Source organism: Sinocyclocheilus grahami, unplaced genomic scaffold, assembly GCF_001515645.1.
Source record: "Sinocyclocheilus grahami isolate Dianchi unplaced genomic scaffold, SAMN03320097.WGS_v1.1 scaffold3.1, whole genome shotgun sequence".
Classification (NCBI taxonomy): Eukaryota; Metazoa; Chordata; class Actinopteri; order Cypriniformes; family Cyprinidae; genus Sinocyclocheilus; species Sinocyclocheilus grahami.
The window spans coordinates 7520553-7540352 of NW_015505182.1; the positions used below are offsets into that span (position 1 = coordinate 7520553).

General features: G+C 36.4%; 1 protein-coding gene across 1 annotated transcript in view; it reads right to left on the reverse strand.

The window, feature by feature from the left end:
• The window catches only part of itpr1b (inositol 1,4,5-trisphosphate receptor, type 1b), a 154227-nt gene that overhangs the window by 43285 nt on the left and 91142 nt on the right, over positions 1–19800 (reverse strand). The window contains exons 41-46 of the mRNA XM_016267396.1: positions 18121–18221; positions 16391–16498; positions 14390–14412; positions 14167–14306; positions 11611–11740; positions 10215–10402 (exon numbers count right to left, since the gene is read on the reverse strand). Of these exons, the coding sequence (XP_016122882.1) occupies positions 10215–10402; positions 11611–11740; positions 14167–14306; positions 14390–14412; positions 16391–16498; positions 18121–18221 (690 nt within the window). The remainder of the gene's footprint in view (positions 1–10214; positions 10403–11610; positions 11741–14166; positions 14307–14389; positions 14413–16390; positions 16499–18120; positions 18222–19800) is intronic.

Here is a 19800-nt window from a genome sequence, read left to right on the forward strand (position 1 = left end):
TATATATACACTATATATATATATATATATATATATATACATATATATATATATATATATATATATATATATACAAAAAATCATGTAAAAATCATGCAATATATATATTCTTTTTTATAATATATATATATATATGATGGGTACAAGGCACAAGACAGGCTTTGATGATATATATACACACACACACACACACACACACACTTTTTTTTAAATCATGTTAAAATGCATCAAACATCTGTCGGTAATCTTTTGCCTTCACAAAAACTACAGCACTTTGATCATAAAATTAAGCGTTTAAATATCACATTACTAAGACATTATTGTTAGATGACAACTGATATTTATACATATTTTTTTCTACATTGTGTTGTAATTTCTATTTCTGATGTATATTAATGTATACAGTTTCTATTCTAACAAATGTTATTTGCAATGTTTTCCTTATGTTCATTTTATTCTATGCAGGGAGCCAAAAAAAGTACTTATGTAAGTATGAATTTATGTAAGTAGTCTGCTTTTAACGATCTCATTTATTTATGTTACAAACTTATATTACTATTAGAATTTTAACATACTTTTTGGCCATATAAATATCAGCAACTGCACCTATTCTTTTTTTGCTCATATTTTTGCTATTTTTTTCCTCTAAATAAAACGGAGCTGTTTTTTCCTCCTTGAATATCAGCTCCATATTCTACTATTTCATATATGAGCCATAATATGTACGCCTGATGTACGAAATATGATACAAAAAAAAAAACATTTGCAAACTTCTGTTTTTAGATTTTTTTTTGACATTTTGTCTTTCAATAAACTGATCAATACTAAAAAAAAATTATATACACACTGCTCAAAAAAATTTAAGGAACACTTTTTAAATCAGAGTATAGCGTCAAGTCAAATAAACTCTTGGGGATATTGATCTGGTCAGTTAAGTAGCAGAGGGGGTTGTTAATCAGTTTCAGCTGCTTTGGTGTTAATTAAATTAACAACTAGTGCACTAGATGGGCAACAATGAGATGACCCCCAAAACAGGAATGGTTTTACAGGTGGAGGCCACTGACATTTTTTCCCCAACTCATCTTTTCTGACTGTTTTTCACTAGTTTTGCATTTTGCACTGTCACTACTGGTAGCATGAGGCGATACCTGGACCCTACAGAGGTTGCACAGACAGTCCAACTCCTCCAGGATGGCACATCAATACGTGCCACTGCCAGAAGGTTTGCTGTGTCTCCCAGCACAGTCTCAAGAGCATGGAGGAGATTCCAGGAGACAGGCTGGACAGGGCCATAGAAGGTCCTTAACCCATCAGAAGGACCGGTATCTGCTCCTTTGTGCAAGGAGGAATAGTGGCGAGAGTATGCAGGCAGTTCCCGGAGGATGAAGGAATGGATACCATTGAATGTGTTTTCAAAGTGTTCCTTTAATTGTTTTTGAGCAGTATATATAATGATATATATATATATATATATATATATGTTTTTTTCCCCTGACTATTATTTTATATGCTAGGCTTTAAAGGGTTTAAAAAAAGCTGGATGTAAATAAAGCGGAGGTCAGCTTTAGACGCACTCTCACATGCCTGTTGAGTAATAGCACTCACACCTGTTGTGCTTCATTACACTCGTGTGCGTCTGCTCATGTCTTGTGAGGCTGTTTGGAGTTTACGGTAATCTAGAGGGCCGTGAGCAAAAACAGAGCTATGCACACGGCTAGCTTCAAGTGCACAGAACATCTCCAAGGTCGACTACGACCGTGACAAAGTCTGAAATAGAGTGTAAATATTTATAGGTCATGGAATTAACAAACACGCACAAGCACTTCCTCCTCAAACACACACACACAATGGGAGTTTGTTATGTAGGTCACAAGCTAATGTTTAACCAAGGTGCGAGCACTTATGTGGCAGGCGACAGGTGCAGGGTGCGACCTGAAATCTCAGGAGTCCTCCTCCAGTTTGAGTTTGAGTCCCGCTACACCTGACGCAATTTTTCTAATATTACAGAACAGGCCTGATTAAAGTAAGAGCTGAGATTTTGAGTTCAAAAGAGTGATATTGTCATTCTTCTGCATCACCTCTGGATCCCATTCTGTGGGCCAATTTCTAAGGCTCAAGGATGGAGACTCTTCTTTTCCCTCCCAGGTGCAGGGAACGCATTTCTATTTATACTTTTCTCAGGAAATCGCCGACCCATACATGTGCTGTGTGTGTGTGTGTGTACGTGTGTGCGGACCAGCTGGAAATAACACGGCTCATCTCCTGCATTCAAATGAATGTGTCACTTTCTCTTTTTAAAAGAAACTAAGGCTGCGTTTACACTTGGCATTAACAAGCGGCCTGTATCTGGATGTTGTCCACATACACATTGAAAAGATAAGTGTAAACATGCTTCTGATCGGAATGTTATCTGATCAGCGTGTCCTGGTCCAGAGGTAGTCGAGGACGCATTGTGATCGGATCTCAGTGTAATGTAAAGGCAATCCAGCCATCGTGTCTGCATTCGCAGGTCGACATCACGCAAATGCCGCCCCCTCTCTTTCGAACTGTCAGAAGAACAGAGCGCTAGTGAGACTCTGAAAGAAAGACAGATCCGATAGCATGTTAATGCCAAGTGTAAACGCAGCCTATAATGCAGCATATGCTATAAAGCCAAAAAAAGAATGCTTCAAGGGATAGTTCACCCAAATATGAAAATTCTTAAAGATGATATTTTGAAGAAAGTTTTTTTGCCCCATACAATGAAAGGAAAAACCACCACCAACAAAACGAACTAAATAAAGAAATAAATTATAATAAAATAAAAACAATAAAAATAAAAATAATGAGGGTGAGTAAATTATTACTTAGATATTATTACAGTATTTATTACAAATATTTTGATTATATTTTCAGATTCATTTTAATTGCATTTAATTTTTATTTATTTTGGTTTTTAATATTTTGATTTATTTTTATTTCAGCGATTTTAAAGCAATTTTATACATTTCTCAGATCTGATCTCAGCTGTCTCAGCATTTTCTTCTTACATAATACAATCATTTCAAGTTATTAACACCATCGTGTTTTAACACTTGAAAAATGAAATTTGACCCATGCAATTCACCAAAAACTCACTAAAACTATGACGTAAAAAAAACAAATTTATAGTGGTCTTTATTAGTTTATTTTCCACTCTCTTGCAAAACCTTTGACATGCTGTTTAAAAACAGGTTGATTATGAGCGTCTATTTTTGGCTTTGGCTTTGGAATTTGTCTCTGAGAGTATATATTTGATCTTCTAGAATGTTTGATGTGAGTATTTTACATTGTTCTGTCACAGAGGAATGCATACACTGACGTCACAGAGTGGGAGATTGTGTGTGTGTGTGTGTGTGTGTGAGAATTGCTGCTCAAGTGTCTCAGGCTTGCTGCCCACTTGCTGTAGAGCGAGTGGGTGACGCTTCCGTCACGGGTCATCCAGAACTCGGCTGTTCTCACACACTCTGCTTTAGCACTGTACTCTCTCTGTCTCTCATTCCCTCCCACTCCTACTTGAGCATTACTCACCACAGATGAAGTCCCGTCTGCCCTTCCGACTCCTGTCTGGCCTGGAGGTTTTACAAAATACAGGCCCATATTTGAGCCGAGCGCCAATGGATTCTGATTTAGAATGGTAATTTCCACCCTTCCTTATTATGTCTATTCAGTTCATTGTGGGCTGCTTCAAGTGTGTGAAATTGGATCTCATGTATCCTGTGACCTCATCATTTCTCATTGGCAACCTGTGACTTTCAGATGACTCTGGTGAGTGGTTTAGGAAAAGCAATGATAAACACAGACTTGAGGCCTAGTCGTGACAAGTGTACATTTTGAGATTTTAAAATGAAACTAGATTTAATAAATCTTTTTAAAAAATTACTGAAAATTAAATTAAATGTAAAATGTTAATTTAATTTAAAAATTAGATACATTTAATTGTTTGCTCGTGCAAAGCTAGCTACAATGATTCTAAGGTGCTCAAGGTGAACACCATAATGATGACACTAACGATGCATATCATAATATCAGCAATACGACAGCATTGAGACTGTCAATTTTTTTTACTGATCAGATGGCATAATTTAATTGTTTCATAAAATATCATTGTTGTTTTTGGAAAATCAAATAAAAATGTATCTATAAAACCACAGTGTACCAAAGTTCTGTACAGCAAAAAAAGATCAAAAATAAAATAAAATATTCGGATCAAATCTTGTGGACAACAGTGAAGGCTTCCTTAAAATGTCTTAAAAGGTGTGAAGGCTTCCTAAAACAAATATGTCTTAAGGTGTGTTTTTCTTTTTTGTTAAAAGAAATAAAAGTAAACAAAACACAAAACAAAAAACGTTTGGATCAAATCTTATGGACAACAGTAAAGGCTTCCTTAAAATATCTTAAGATGTGTGAGGGCTTCCTTAAATATTTCTAAAAAAAGATGTTAAAAAAAAGTTTTTGTGTTTGGTTTATTGTTACGCTACCAGCAAAATTTATTTATTTAAATGTATTTATTATTTTTGAAATAAGCGTCTTATGCTCACAAGGGCTGCATTTACTTGATTATTTGAACAAAAATACAGTAACATTGTAAAATATTATTGCAATTTAAAATAACTTTTTAATTTAATTTATTTGTGTGATGGCAAAGCTGAATTTTCAGCATTTTAATCACACTGCTTAATATTTTTGTGGAAATACAGTATATTTTTCAGGAATCTTTAATGAATTTCCTTTAACAATGTCAAAGTCTTTACTGTCACTTTTGATCAATTCAATGCATACTTTCTGAATAGAAGTATAAATTTCTTTGAAAACCAAAATTATATTACTGACCTCAAACATTTGAACGGTAGTGCACATTCATGTATGTATAAATCATACATGCATGTTCAATGTATAAATCATACTGAACAAAAACGAACAGAAATATATTTTTGACAGCCTCTCAACTCATTCATCACAACATTTAACAACATATCACCATAACAAATGAGTGGAAAAACGATTTGCACTTGAGTCACGTCCTCTTGTCAAAACCTTTCCACAATCACAGCCTTTTTTCAACTGCTTAAACAAACAGCAAGGCCTAAATGGAGCGAGACAAACCTCGTTGCACAGGTCAGTTTGGGCACGGTGACTAAATTTAGTGCCATGTCCATGCAAAAGAAGCCTTGCACAATAATCCTGTTTGGGAAAGTCCCTTGTTCTTACTGTATTGTTATAGCTGGTCCATATTAGGTATGCGGTAAAGCCATGAGCAAGTGTGCACACATACAGAAACGCATTTCCACACAGATCTGGAAGTTGGGGAGGCTAGACAGCATGTGGTTTGCCCTGTCCCACTTCTCTTTGTGTTCACCAACACACTTCCCCATCCTCTCTGCCTGCTTCTCTCGCTCTGCCCTCAACTTTTGCATAATCTATCTGCTTCCCTATTATTCAGTCCATTACCTCTCTCTCCTCAACTTGCATCCCTCTTTTTCCCTTTCCCTGGTAACAGCATGTGTTATCCTGACAACCACCCCAGAATACCTCTGTAAACAAACAAATTGTTGAGGGCAATTGGCTTGTGTTGTTGTGCAGCGATCAAACAAATGCCTCTCTGTTCATGAACCAGGCCATATTATGCAAGGCCAAGTAATGTGATTCATCCTCTGATTTGCTTCAGATTCACTCGGCGCCACAAAAGACCACTTGTATGGCTCTAATGAGGAGCTTTAAAGTTAATATCTTTCTTCTTTTCATGGGAATAGTTTTGCAGCATTAAGGCAAATATCAACCAGCCTGACCATCTATAAACCAGGATTGACAAACCCTGTACCAAAATATCTCACGTTACAGTAAGCAAAGAACTTACATCAGCAAGAGCATCCTTGCTTAATATTATTTCTTGATCTGCCTGCACTTTTTTTGGTTTTCATTTAACCTGCGTAATACATCAAACCAAATCCACAAACCCAGGGTTCGCTGTTTGGCCCGTTTCACTTCTCTATCTATACCGGGTCACTCGGTACAGTCATCCAATCACATGGCTCTTTTTATCAATGTCATGCCGACAATGATGCACTTACTGACTCAACTAACCATTTAACACCCTTGAGATATGATCTAGCAAACCTCCAAGGACCTCCAAATTCATGTTCTTATCAAAATGCTTTTGAATTCAACATACTTTCATATCTGAAAACATGCCTGGGTCAAATTCCCCATATTTGAGGAACATATATATATATATATATATATATATATATATATATAAACTGTATTGTAATAGGCTTCTTTTCTATTTAATTTGATTTTGGGTGTAATTTTGGTCTAGAGATGTTGTAGAATGAAGTGAATCTGGAGTTTAGGAACTTGCAAACCCAGAGCATTTACTGAGAAAGGTGTAGCAGAGGACAGCAGAATAAATCCTCTTAAAAGAAGCTGATTTACAATGAGTAAACTCAGTAATTCCCCTGTTAACACTAGAGAATGTTACCCCGCACACACACGTTTAAAGTGCAGACTACCCCCTAGTTCTCTCCTTCTTTCATGTGGTTTCTTCACATCCTTCAAAAGACACCCAAATGACTCTGCAAATGGGCTGCAAATGTGTCATGCAGGTTATCCACAAAACCCTTTTAGCGCTGCAAGAATGCTTAACCAATCTAACCCAACGCAACGGTTGACGCAGACAAGCGCAACAGGTTTGCAACACATTATCGGGAATTAAAGAGAGAAAAAAAGAGACTATTTAAAAACCATTATAGATTTTTTTTATGCATTGTAAAATTATTTTAATTGAATTTATGCACATTTCCATCCTCAATTCTTATTATCATAATGTGAAAAATATCATTCTGATCATTGTAATGTAAAAACAACAGTGGTGTTTATAGATTATGGCTATATGTGTTGTACTATCTTTATACTGATTGTATGTACAGTAAATTATCATTGTATCCTACCTAAAGCTCTTTACTATTTGTTCATTTAATTTCTTATTTATTCATTATTATATTATCTTAATTTCATTCATTTCTTTTTTACATTTTCTATTTCTCCAAATAAATTTCTGTTTGGGATAGAGACTGAAATTGTAAAAAGCACTGTCTGTGTACAATTTATTCGATTTTTTAAGTATTATATTGTATATTTTTTAATATATACAATTTATATATTACAGCATTGTATTAAATCACAACTGAAAAACGGTAATAGACAGGCAGGCAGGCAGGCAGGCAGACAGACAGACAGACAGACAGATAGATAGATAGATAGATAGATAGATAGATAGATAGATAGATAGATAGATAGATAGATAGATAGATAGATAGATAGATAGATAGATAGATAGATAGATAGATAGATAGATAGATAGATAGATAGATAGATAGATAGATAGATAGATAGATAGATAGATAGATAGATAGATAGATAGATAGATAGATAGATAGATAGATAGATAGATAGATAGATGACAGACAGACAGACAGATGATAGATAGACAAATAGAAAAGGTCAAAACATTATATTATATATTTTTAAAATTTTTCATAAGGATATTATTTTGTTAAAGGGGATAGTTAAAGGGATCTTCAGCAAAAGAAAGAAACTGACACAGGTTTGGAAAACAAGGTTGGAAAAACTATTTTAGAACAACTTGAACTTGAGTAATTGTAAAAAATATTCCTAAATATAGGTTTCATTTTCTTGCAGAATAATAATTTGACTTGTTTTCATCTGATTTTGAGGTGAAATATGTTCTTGACAAGTTTTGTGAGATTTATAAGGAATGAGATGTACAAGATTTTGTGAGCCTTTATAAGGTAAACAAAGATGCCACACGGTCATGATAATGAGAACACAACTGGTGTGTATCTGTATCTGTCCCTCTCAATCACTTTGCTCTCTTTTTCTGTCTCTCAATCACAAAAGCACAAAAACAGCACAGAAGCAGAGCTGTCAAGAGTGTTTTCTACATTATTCACCACGGGCTTGGCTTATGTAATGCAGTCATGTGAGCGTGTGCCTGTTGGGAAGCCGGAGTATCATCAAGTAGAATGCCTATGCTAGTAACAGGGCTGATTATGCAACGTGCCTATTTACACAAGCACCCACGCAAAACACATGTGTGAGCACAGAAACCAGCCCTGCCAGGCTGGGAAATCTAACTGCTCTACAATTCGTTGACATTGACTGCTTCCGCCGCCACGCATCACCCTCCCTGTCCACACGCAACCTCGCATCGAGGCTAGCCATTTGCCAGGTTGCCATAGCAACCGCACTGCACCTGCAAAACCCTGGCTGTGCGACTGCAGACGGTGACGTGTGGCCCTGCTCTGAACTGGACAAGCGCTCGCTTTGCCTTAGTGTCACTGAATAACATATTACTATCAGACTACTACTAATACTGCAATGTACAGTGCTTTTATGCACATTTTCTGTATGCATAAAATATACAGATTGCTTCTTTTGCCAAAATATGCAGTATACCACTTTTAAAAGCTAAACAAAAACACAAAAACCAAAACCATAAACTTTTTTACAAAATAATAATAAAAATAAAAAATATATATAAAACAAAAAAAATAAATACAAATAATATAAATTAATAATATATATATATATATATATATATATATATATATATGTGTGTGCTTTTAAACCATTAATTAAACAAATTTAAAACTGTAAAATAAAAAAATAAAAACTGTAATATATATGAAAACGTCAGATACAAAAACCTCTAAGTCTGTCTGAGATTTTTAAATGAGCATTTTTATCAGGCTCCTATGTTAGGTTCAGTCACTTCACTTTAATGGCAAATAAAAGGTGATTAGTCAGTTATTGAATGCCTTATTTTTTTTTAAATGTCCAAAGACATTTTCATAGGAGCCTGATAAAAAGCTAATTTGAATGAAAAATCTGAGACAGACTTAGAGATTTTTGCATCTGAAGTCTTCATAATATATAATTATGTCAATGATATAAAATAACTCTGAAAATGCAATGTGTTCAATGCGAACTTAGATTTTTTTTTTAAATGATAAAAATATTGCAAATAAACATGCATTTTGTGCTATACAAATAGACTTGAATTGATTTGAAAAATAAAACAAGTCAAATATATTCTGGTTCCGAATTATTATTTACGGTAGCTGAGAAGTGGAAAACAAATCACAATTCCAAAAACAAAATAACAAATTACAAACGCAAATCTAATTTGGATTTGTCATTCTGTTTTCTGACTTGTTATTTTGTTTTCGGAATTGTTGATGTGTTTTCTGATTTGTTATTTTGTGTTTTTAGATTTGCATTTGCGTTTATAATTTGTTATTTTGTTTTCAGAATTGTGATTTGTTTTGCACTTCTCGGCCACCGTAATTATTTGATCAAACTGCCAAATATATTTTCCCCAAACTAAACTAAACTAAACTAAACTGCCAAATATGAAGACGGTTTTACACAAAACAAAACAAAATAAATAAACATATCAAAAATTTTAAATACCCATTTTTGTTGGCAAGATGATATATAGACACCTATTAATTAAACATGTAGCTTCATGAGGTCATGTGATACAATAGTACAATACTGTACTTACTAATAATGCCTATTTTTAGTAAGTTTAACCTACCATAAATATATTCACTAAGTAGAAAGTTGCTATTCTTGAAAACAGCCTTGGCCTCCCTACATTCCTTTAGTTCCTCTCTCATTTTCTCTCTCTCTGTTTTCTTCAATTTACCCACCGACTCTTTAGTGACCCGAGCTATCTGGCGCGCCTGCAGCGGCCTTATTAGTGTTTTCTTATCTCAATTCAATGCATGCTCTCCTTCCCTCTTCCTGTTTTGCACCAGAGGAGGATGCCCTGCATTTCAAAGGAAAGGACACGGCTTTCCTACACACAGATGAGATATGCAAAAACCCCACCTTGCATCAAAACAGCAATTCAGATAAAGTGTCTGGATATGCTTTAGTTCACGTGGTAATTACCTCTGTCATGCATACTGTTAATTTTACCACATCTGCCCTGGATCAGCTGACACACTGTGCCACACACAAGTGCCACAATCGTTGTTTACTACAGTATCTGAATTCACTGCAGGTTTGCACATGACATGAGAGGTTTAAAAGCAGAGCAGAGGCTTATCTCATGTAAGTCATAAAAACAACCCCTCAAAAACACAAGAAGTGAGAGCTGATCTCACCTGTATGACAGGGTTCCCTCCCTCCAGCAGAGCGATGGCCAGCAGGATGCTTTCCTGGAAGATTCGGTCACTCGTGGCGTTCATGATGAGGTCAATGACCAGGTCAGACGCACCTTCTCTGTCCAGATGACACTGCACTTCTGCCAGGCTAATCTCCCCTCGACTGCCCACTGAACCTCCACCACCTCCTGGGAATAAAGAATATTAAATATAAATATTATACATATACCACAGTTCAAAAGTTTCAAGGGAGGGTGATTTTTTGAAAGAAATGAATTATTTTATTTAGCAAGGATGCACTGAATTAATCAAAAGTGACAGTAAAGACATTTTTTGATGCTACAAAGGCTTTTGCAAATAAATTGTTCTTTTAAAAGTTCTCTTCATCAAAAAATCCAGCAAAAACAACATATCCACAAACATATCAAGTAGCACAACTGTTTTCGACATCGATTGTAACAAGTTAAATGTTTAATACAATTGATGACCAAATCAGTATATGAAAATGTAGCTTTGCTATCACAGGAATGAATTACTTTGTAATATGAAAAATGATTTTAAAACATTGATTTAAAAAACATGTATTTTAATATTTGATTATGTAAAAAAATCTAACTTTTATTTTAATAATAATGTAAATATATGTTTTTACTGTATTTTAGATCAAATAAATGCAGCATTGTGAGCATGAGAGACTTCTTTTATAAACATTAAAACATCTTACCAGACACTGGAATATTGGCTTAATCAGTTCAACGCATTTACATGACATATCATATGACAATATTTTGATATTAGTTAGAATTATAATGTGCATGTACACACATTCACTGAATATTTCAGTCATTACAGAACTAAAAAATCAATTACAATTATTGTAATTTTGTCCAAATACAAGTCCATTTCTTATATAATTGCTGCCCTTTTTCAGTTCCGATCAAATTTTAACGGTACAACAAAAATCAAATAAAATCAAACCAATTCATGACCAAATCTCAACTGCATTCAGTGTTAAGAACTTGAACAGGCCTTTTTGATGAGATGTTGCAGCAATTTTACATGAAATCTAAGGACTGGTAGTCAATAACTGATCAAACAAATGACCTTTTTGGTAAGTTTGGGTCAAAGTTTGACCAAAACCTAGTTTTCCTATCATCTGCAGTAAGTTTCCTCTAAAGAGATATTCGCTTTAAGTGCGGAGGAAGTGCGGGTGCCATATTCTTGTCGCCTGGCAACAGCGATGGCTCCGAATATATAGAACACATAGCATAGAGAAGAAAGTGGTCGGGGAGGGAGTCATCTTAACAGCGGGGTATTACAAAATGAAGTTGGTGTCTATGTTTGAAAAGGTCAGCTTGCGTCATCTATTATAAGAAACTTAAGGTGCTGCACAAACCTGTAGGAGTCTTGGACTGCCCGCCGGGGGTGAGCGGCCCGTTGCTGAAATTGGTCAAACTGTCTCGCCTGCCTCCCGGCTTGAAGTTGCCATAGTAACGGTTCACCAGGACTTGCCTCAAATCTTCACTCTGACAACAGGGAAGGGGGCGGAGTCACAGGAGGGGCATTATGACAAACATCATCAACGCCGAACATCAGTGTGCCACCATGACAGACATCATCAAATGGTTTGATTTGAAAATAAAGAAATAGATTATGAAAACAAACATGATTTTGACATGAATGTGGCTGCAGATTTGAGATATTATATTGTATCTTTTTTAATGGAGAAATACACACGTATCCTTCCACAGGTGGTCAACGAGAAACTTTTCCAACATTTAAAGGGGTCATGACATGAGAAATCAAATTTCTTTGATTTTTTTTGGCACAATTGGTGGCTGACTAAATACTTTTTTGCCCCACTGTATAAGTTGCCATTAAAAATCCTGCAAGTTTCATAAGCTTAAAACATCCTCCTCGTTATAAACAAAACATTTATTTAATCAAGCTCCAAAAACGGCTATTTTGAATCTGAGGGGCAAGGTGACATCACCTGGCGCAGTCGTTTGCATAAACACTGCCTCCAGAGCAAGACATTGACGAATAGTCTTCTTCTCACCATAGGCCACTTAACGGCTGACACTTGATCATGCTGAATGCGAGTGTCGCATCAAAAGCAAAAAGAAATTACAATCACTGCCGCTATCTTGTCTACACTGGATACAGTATACAGATGCGCGTTTGCTTTCTGACACAGTCCACGTGCTTGAGTCTGTCGTCAGGACAAATAGAGTGAAAGAACGTTTGCTTTGACGCGTTTGGTTTAAAAAGCTTGTTCACATCTTTGTACAGATATCAGAAGGATCCCAGCATAAGTAACAAGTGGATAATTTATTTCTAATGGCACCCCGGATAGTGTCAAGAGGATTGGTTGGAGCATTTTGTTTTGTAAACGAGGCACAGTGTGTCATGGACAGTTCACAAAGAAACATGTTGAAAGATGAAGCAGAACTAGATCTGACTGCAGATGCATCACAAACCATAAATAAATGATTTCATAATGTTTGTCTGAAAATGACTGTTTATTTTGATTATGTTGTCAAAACACTCACATGCAATAAGAGGGGGCATTGATACAGTTTCCTATGCAATGACTTTAGCCAATAATAACAGTGGCCGATTACTGAGAAGCCTTAACTGACACACCCCTTAAAAACAGGTCGTTTTAGACAGAGGGTCAGAATGAGGGTTGAAAATAATAATTTTTCCACATATTTATTTGTTTTGTTTTTTTTGTGCAAAAAACTTTATTAATGTTATAAGTAAACCTCAAGGAACAAATTAAAGTGAAAAATCCATGTCATGACCCTTTTAACTTGAAGCCTGTATATTATTTGTGTTTGGGGTCAGTAAGAATTTCTTTAATAGTTAGTATTAATAGTTGAATTCAGGCAGAATGCGTTAAATTGATCAAAAGTGATAGTAAAGACATATAAAGTATTTCTATTTTAATAAAATAGAAATAAATTAAAACAAGCCTTTCTTTCACTTCTTTTTAACTTTCTATGGAGTCCTAAAAAATATTTTACAATAAAAAAAACAAATGAGCAGAACAACTTTTTTCAATGTTTCTTGAACACCAATACAGCATAACAGAAACAAATTAGGCTTAATAAAAACACACAACTACAATAGAAAAGTTATTTTAAATTGTTATACTTCACAATATTACAGTTTTTACTGCACAGACTAATCTTAACCAAACTTTTGAATGATAGTGTATTTAAAATGCCAAATTGCTTTATATACATTGCAATGGCTTATACTGCTTCATAATAATACTTGCTACACCTTTAAAGAGCATAACTCATAATAAACTTTGAGTGCTCACTTAGCAAAGGTGTAACTATGTATAGGTTATGCAGTATGTTGCATGTTAACTGTCTAAAGGTGTATTATGTAATATATTATATTGAAATTCTCAATAACGTGTTACATAAACAGGCTTCAAGGAAAGTGTTACCGAATTAATTTCCTTTGTGGGATGCTACTCAGCTCCTCCTCAAGACCAGTCCCTACCTCGTCCTGTTACATTTGATTAGTTCAGTCAGAAACAGGTCAGAAAGTAAGACAGAATCTGATAACGCTAGATCCCTTTCCTTAGTCGCTTCTAACCTCATAATACCAGAAGCCTCGGATACAAGACACCACATCAATTAAGACTGATCCTAATTCAGTGATTACACAGTTAAAAACAAACCCAACTGCTCACTCAAAACACCCCCGAACCCGAGTCCGTGGAACCACACACACACTCACAACATCAAGATGTTAATCACCTAGAAACGGCTCAATCGGCTTCTACAAACATAAAGAGCAAATAGTGATCCAGTGAAACCTCCACCCCTTTGGATCAGACAGGAGGGTGTGAACAGGGTGAGTTTGTGAACGGACAAATCAAGCGGTGGCCAGGGTGTGCGTCCTGTGCCCCGAGCCCTGTTTCTTTACCTACCCTTCTCTGATCCTCCAGTTGCTTCTGGGGCTGGTTTGGATCAAACTCCTGAGTGACGTGAGTTAGCAGAAAGCAAAAAGGAGGGAAGAAAAATGAGAAGCATAAAAAAAGAAAGGGGTCAAGACTGAGAACATTAGTCACTATTTAGACATGCACAAAAAAGTGGGGCAGATTACATCATGCAGTTAAATGAGAGGCTTGGTGTGTGTGTGTGTGTGTGAACGTGTGTTTGGGAGCAGACAGGCGCTGAGGAACATCATGCAGAGCATAGGAGCATGAGCTTCAGTTTATCCATAAAGCCCTAAAATAATCCCTAAAAGAAAGCAGGAAAGGGGGTAAAACAGGAAAACTAATAAATAATAAATTTCATAATATTTGTTTTTGAATCCCCTGCCCTTTAATGAATACAAACCGTGTTGTTTGGCAGCATCAAACTCTGCTAACCTATTCTACAGGCCATCTGTTTTATGTCGGACCGTAGTTGTGTTTCTACAGCAGCAAGAGCGGGACTGAAACCATGTTAATTACATAAGCACCGCACAGGGCGCCAAAGCTAGAAACGTTAGCCATGAGTGAGAGAGAAAACTTTTATCCAGATTATGTAATGGATCCTGTCTACTATTGACACACACTGCGGCCCATGCCCTCAGCTGCCTTGGAAAAGCGGTAGGTCTGCTTTTCGTCCTTTCTTCTCCCTGTCTGTCATACACACGGATATACAGTATGTGGGTACATGCAAAATGTACAACAGCGACAGACCACTTTTTTGCAGCCTTGGTTTCAGAAGGTTTCTTCCTCATTCAGTTTCTCCACAGGCATTTCAAAAACTAAATAAATAAATTGAAGAAAGGATTTGAAGTCATAAACCAATTCAACTAGTTCACGGAATGAATGAAAAACTTTAAAACCTTTGGAAAGTCAGAGAAAAGTCAAAAATATAAATATTATTAGCTGTAATTTAGCTGTTCTTGTTGCAACAGCAACTTTTACTGATTGGGGATCCATATAGGATATTTCTTTAGGATTCACCCTGAAATTTGGTTAGTAAACTTTGATTTGGATCAGAATATTTAAGAAAATCAGAGAAGAAATGAAAAAGTACAAGGCTGTGTCTTTTATAAAGGATTTATTTTTTAAAGGGATAGTTCATCCAAAAAGTAAAATTCTGTCATCATTTATTCACCCTCATGTCGTTCCAAACCTGTATGAGTTTCTTTCTTATGTTGAACATAAAAGAGGATATTCTGAAGAATACTGATAATCAAAAATGTGATGGTCCCCACTGACTTCCACATAATTTCTTTCCCTACTATGGAAGTCAATGGGGACCAACAATGTTTGGTTCTTCAAAATTCTTCAAAATATCTTCCTTTGTGTTCAGCATAAGAAAGAAACTCAACATGTTTGGAACAACATGAGGGTGAGTAAATGACGACAAAATTTTACTTTTCGGGTGAACTATACCTTTAGCCACACATCCCATGAAGCACAGTGAATGCCAAGCATGACAATAAAATATAAAACTATTGACTTAATGTCATTCATGATTAGACATTATGTTATATAACATCAACAAGAACATAATAATACTAACAATAATTATAATTATTATTAAATTCAACATACCATTAATTATAGCAAAATATTCAAAAACAAATATAAGAGAGAAAGTGCATGAAAACTCATTTACTTAAATTATTTGCAGTGTTTCATGGGAGTGGAAGGTCAATGTGTTGAATTCTTTGAGTATGTTTTTTGTTGCCATAATAACAGCAACTTTAATTGGAGGACCTTCTTCAGAATCGAATCTATAACTTGGTTAGTAAACACGGTTTACAAATAAAACTGTTGAAATCTAGAAAGAAAAAAGCTGAAAAGCTGAGATCATACAAATCCCGACTTCTACAGAAGCATATATCTCTGAGAGCATGGTATGCTTCTTTTGAAAGGTCATTTGTTATCGGGTAACTTCTCAATGGAGAAAATGAATGGGTTTTGACGACCAGATCCCAATCGATAATCAGCAAGACCAAAAAGAGGTCAGCTTATTGGTATATTTCCACACCGAGGGGGAAAACAGATCTAAGAGGAAAGCTCTAAGTGTGGTGTGTGCCAGCGTGGGGCTTTGTTTTCCCATTTGCATGGGCAGAGATGACTCAAAGCGGAGATAAAGAGGCTATTGCAATGCAATGAGGCAAGGACATGGTATGAGACGATCAACTACTGACTGCAACAACCCATATTCCCACATCCCAGCCCAAGGTTGGCTGGGAGGGTGAATATGTGTTGGACACACCTCTGCTGGGACCTCTGGTTCTGGTGGGGGTGCAAGCTAATGGAGATAAAAAGTCATGAGTTAGTTAATGCAGATTAGTCTCTGGCACTGCTAGAACGTGTTAATGCCCTTGACAAACTAGAAACTCATTAATGCAGCGTGCATCAGACCCATCAGAAATAACCAGCCTGAGAGAATAGACTTTCCTACACTTAAGCGTCTGCAGATTGGGAAGGCTGCACATTCATCTATGCCAGCGTAGGGTTGATTGACCTCAGCAGGTCAGCCTACATGTCGGCTTCTTATCAAAAAGGGTCATCGCAGTGGGGAAAAAGGGAAAAATGTGCACGCAAACGTACTTGATAAAAGGCTTCAATACCGATTCTCAAGCAGTTATGTAATGTGTTCTCAAGCCATGACTTGGCAGAAGAAAACATTACACTTAAGTGTTACCAAGTTGGGTGTGGGGGAAAAAAAAGTTTTTTTTTTTTGTGTGTGGGGTTGATTTTCAAAAAGGCATGTGCAACTTGTTTGGTCCTGTCACAACATTCACATGGAAGTATTTCCACAATTTTTGGTGCATTAATAAGACAAGAAAAGACACATAAAATCAAAAAGTTAAAGTCGTGCAAGAGCAAAAAGGAACGAGCAAAGCAGGCTACATGCACGGCACGCAAACAGTTCCTTGTACGACACGTCAGAGACAATGAAAATTATGACTAGTTTGAGTATACTACTATCGACCAAAAAAAAAAAAGATTCAGATAGCATAAACACTCAGTGCCATTTGATATCATAAACATTTGTTTGATTCAAAAGGATGCAAAGAGGAAAATTTGAGCATGTTGTCTGGAACCATTCTAACACAAAGAAAAAGAGGGGGGTTCTAAATTAGCAACAGCCGTGACGCACGCACATGTTTGTGTGAGTAATACTGCAACCAGTAAGGAATCTCCCTTTCTGCGATATAAGTTTTCAGCTGGAAAATAATGCTGCTGCAAAACACAAGGTGTGAATGTGAAATGTCCCTCTCTAGCCACCATAAATGCATGCTTTCATCACAAGCTATAAAAACACTTTCTTGTGAATTTCCCCATGAGAAATCGATAAAGCACATCCATTCATCTGCACATCCGTCCGGTAATGAATCCGAATTCGATTTAACACTGACTTTTCAAAGAGCTCTTGGCTACTTTTTCTTCCAGTGCAAGTCACAAGTTTGTTGGGTATGGGGATGAAGCACCTCGAGCATTCACTGATATCACGACTTTTTCTTTACGGTGCATGTCAATGGCGAGAAGCTTCGAGGGTTCATTTCAGCCACTGTCATTGTCGAAAAAAAGCCTGGTTGGGTTTGCAAACACACTTTCTAACCTGATGAGCTCAATAACATAAATGCGTGTCTGTCTTAAAGCTCTGGCCTAAAGACTGAAGGAAACTCACTTGGTGACCTCATTTACACATTTCAGTCTAATAAGACGGAAACTGAACTGCTGCATTCACAAAAGGGTTTAGGATGTTGTATGTCCACCGGAGGGTCTTCGCCACTGCCAGAGTCTTTTGGTAAATAGCCCTTCACACTTTTATTGCCAATTATTGCAGAAGGTCACACATCAGTAAAGAGCCTGGATTCCAGGAAAAAATAAACAGAAAAAAAAGAAGGGCAGGTCTTATGTAACCTCTGGTTGCGAGCTGGCAGGAGTCCAGGAATCGTGCTGCACGAAGGCGAGGAAACTGGGACAGCGGCGTGCTGCAGGGACGGATGTGTCCACAGCTCCCCCTGATGGACAACACCAGACATGCAGAGGAGGAGCCAGAGATAACAGAGAACACATGAGGACAACCGACCCCAACTGACACACACTGACTACTGGAACCGACTCAATCTACTGACATAGAGAGAGACACATACAGAGAGAAAGAGAGGGACAGAGCAAAAGATAGACAGGTAAAGACAATGAAAAATATAAACAAACAATGAATTAACAAGGAGAGAGACAGGCAGAGAAAAAGAAAGTGAGAGAGAAAGACAGAAAGAAAGATTATGACAGACAGAAAAAAAACAGAACAGCGAGTAAGACAGAAACCGAGGCAGACAGACTTATAAAAAGAATAAATAAAAGATCACACTTTATATTAAGGTCCCATTCTCGCTATTAACAAACCATTAACTATGACCTTTGCCTCGGTAAATTCCTAATTTGCTGCTTATTAATAGTCAGTAAGGTATTTGTTACGTTTAGGTATTGGGTAGGATTAGGGATGTAGAATATGGTCATGCAGAATATATGCTTTATAAGTACTGATAAACAGCCAATATGCTATTAATAGGCATGCTAATAAGCAACTAGTTAATAGTGAGAATTGGTCTCTATACTAAAGTGTTACCAAATAAAACAACATGAAAACAGAATGATAGAAAGTCATAGAAGATGTGAAACAGAGACAGGCAGAAATATTAAGAAAGAGAGAGAGAAAGAAAGAAGAAAGAAAGTAGACTACTTATGGCTGAGAGAGGGTCTAGCACAGTCCAGGTGAAGGAGACACACACACACACACACACACCACTCTCTCCATCCACATTACATAAGCTTCTCTGCTCAGCAGCACCACCGCATTGTCAACCTAAAGCCATATTATCCTCCCCGAAGGACACACACACACACACACACACACCACTCTCTCCATCCACATTACATAAGCTTCTCTGCTCAGCAGCACCGCCGCATTGTCAACCTAAAGCCATATTATCCTCCCCATCCCTCTTATATCACACACACACACACACACACACACACACACACACTCTGTGACAGGAGACACATTCTCTTATGTAATACAAAGATGAAGAGAGAGACACAGAGGGAGCGGTGTCGTATGTTATGAGCAGGGATGGTCAGTGAACACGTGCTGTGAACACGTGTGTAAGTGTGTATGAGGGCTCAGACTCATGATGCGCTCTAATGACACGACCTACCAATCATCATCAAAAAACAGCGATCATGCAAAATATCCATCATATATATCTTTTGTTAGTTTTGACTGCTTTTATTGTCCTCATTTGTAAGTCGCTTTGGATAGAAGCATCTGCTAAATGACTAAATGTAAATATATATTAGTGCTGTCAAATGATGAATCGCATCCAAAATAAAAGTATTTATTTACATAATATATGTGTGTACTGTGTATATATAAATACATAAACATACAGTATATATTTAGAAAATGTTTACATGTATTTACATGTATATATTTATATTCATGTAATTTAATTTATATATATATTTAATATACAAGCATAAAATTTTTCTTAAATATACATGCATGTGTGTCTATTTATATATACATAATAAATATAC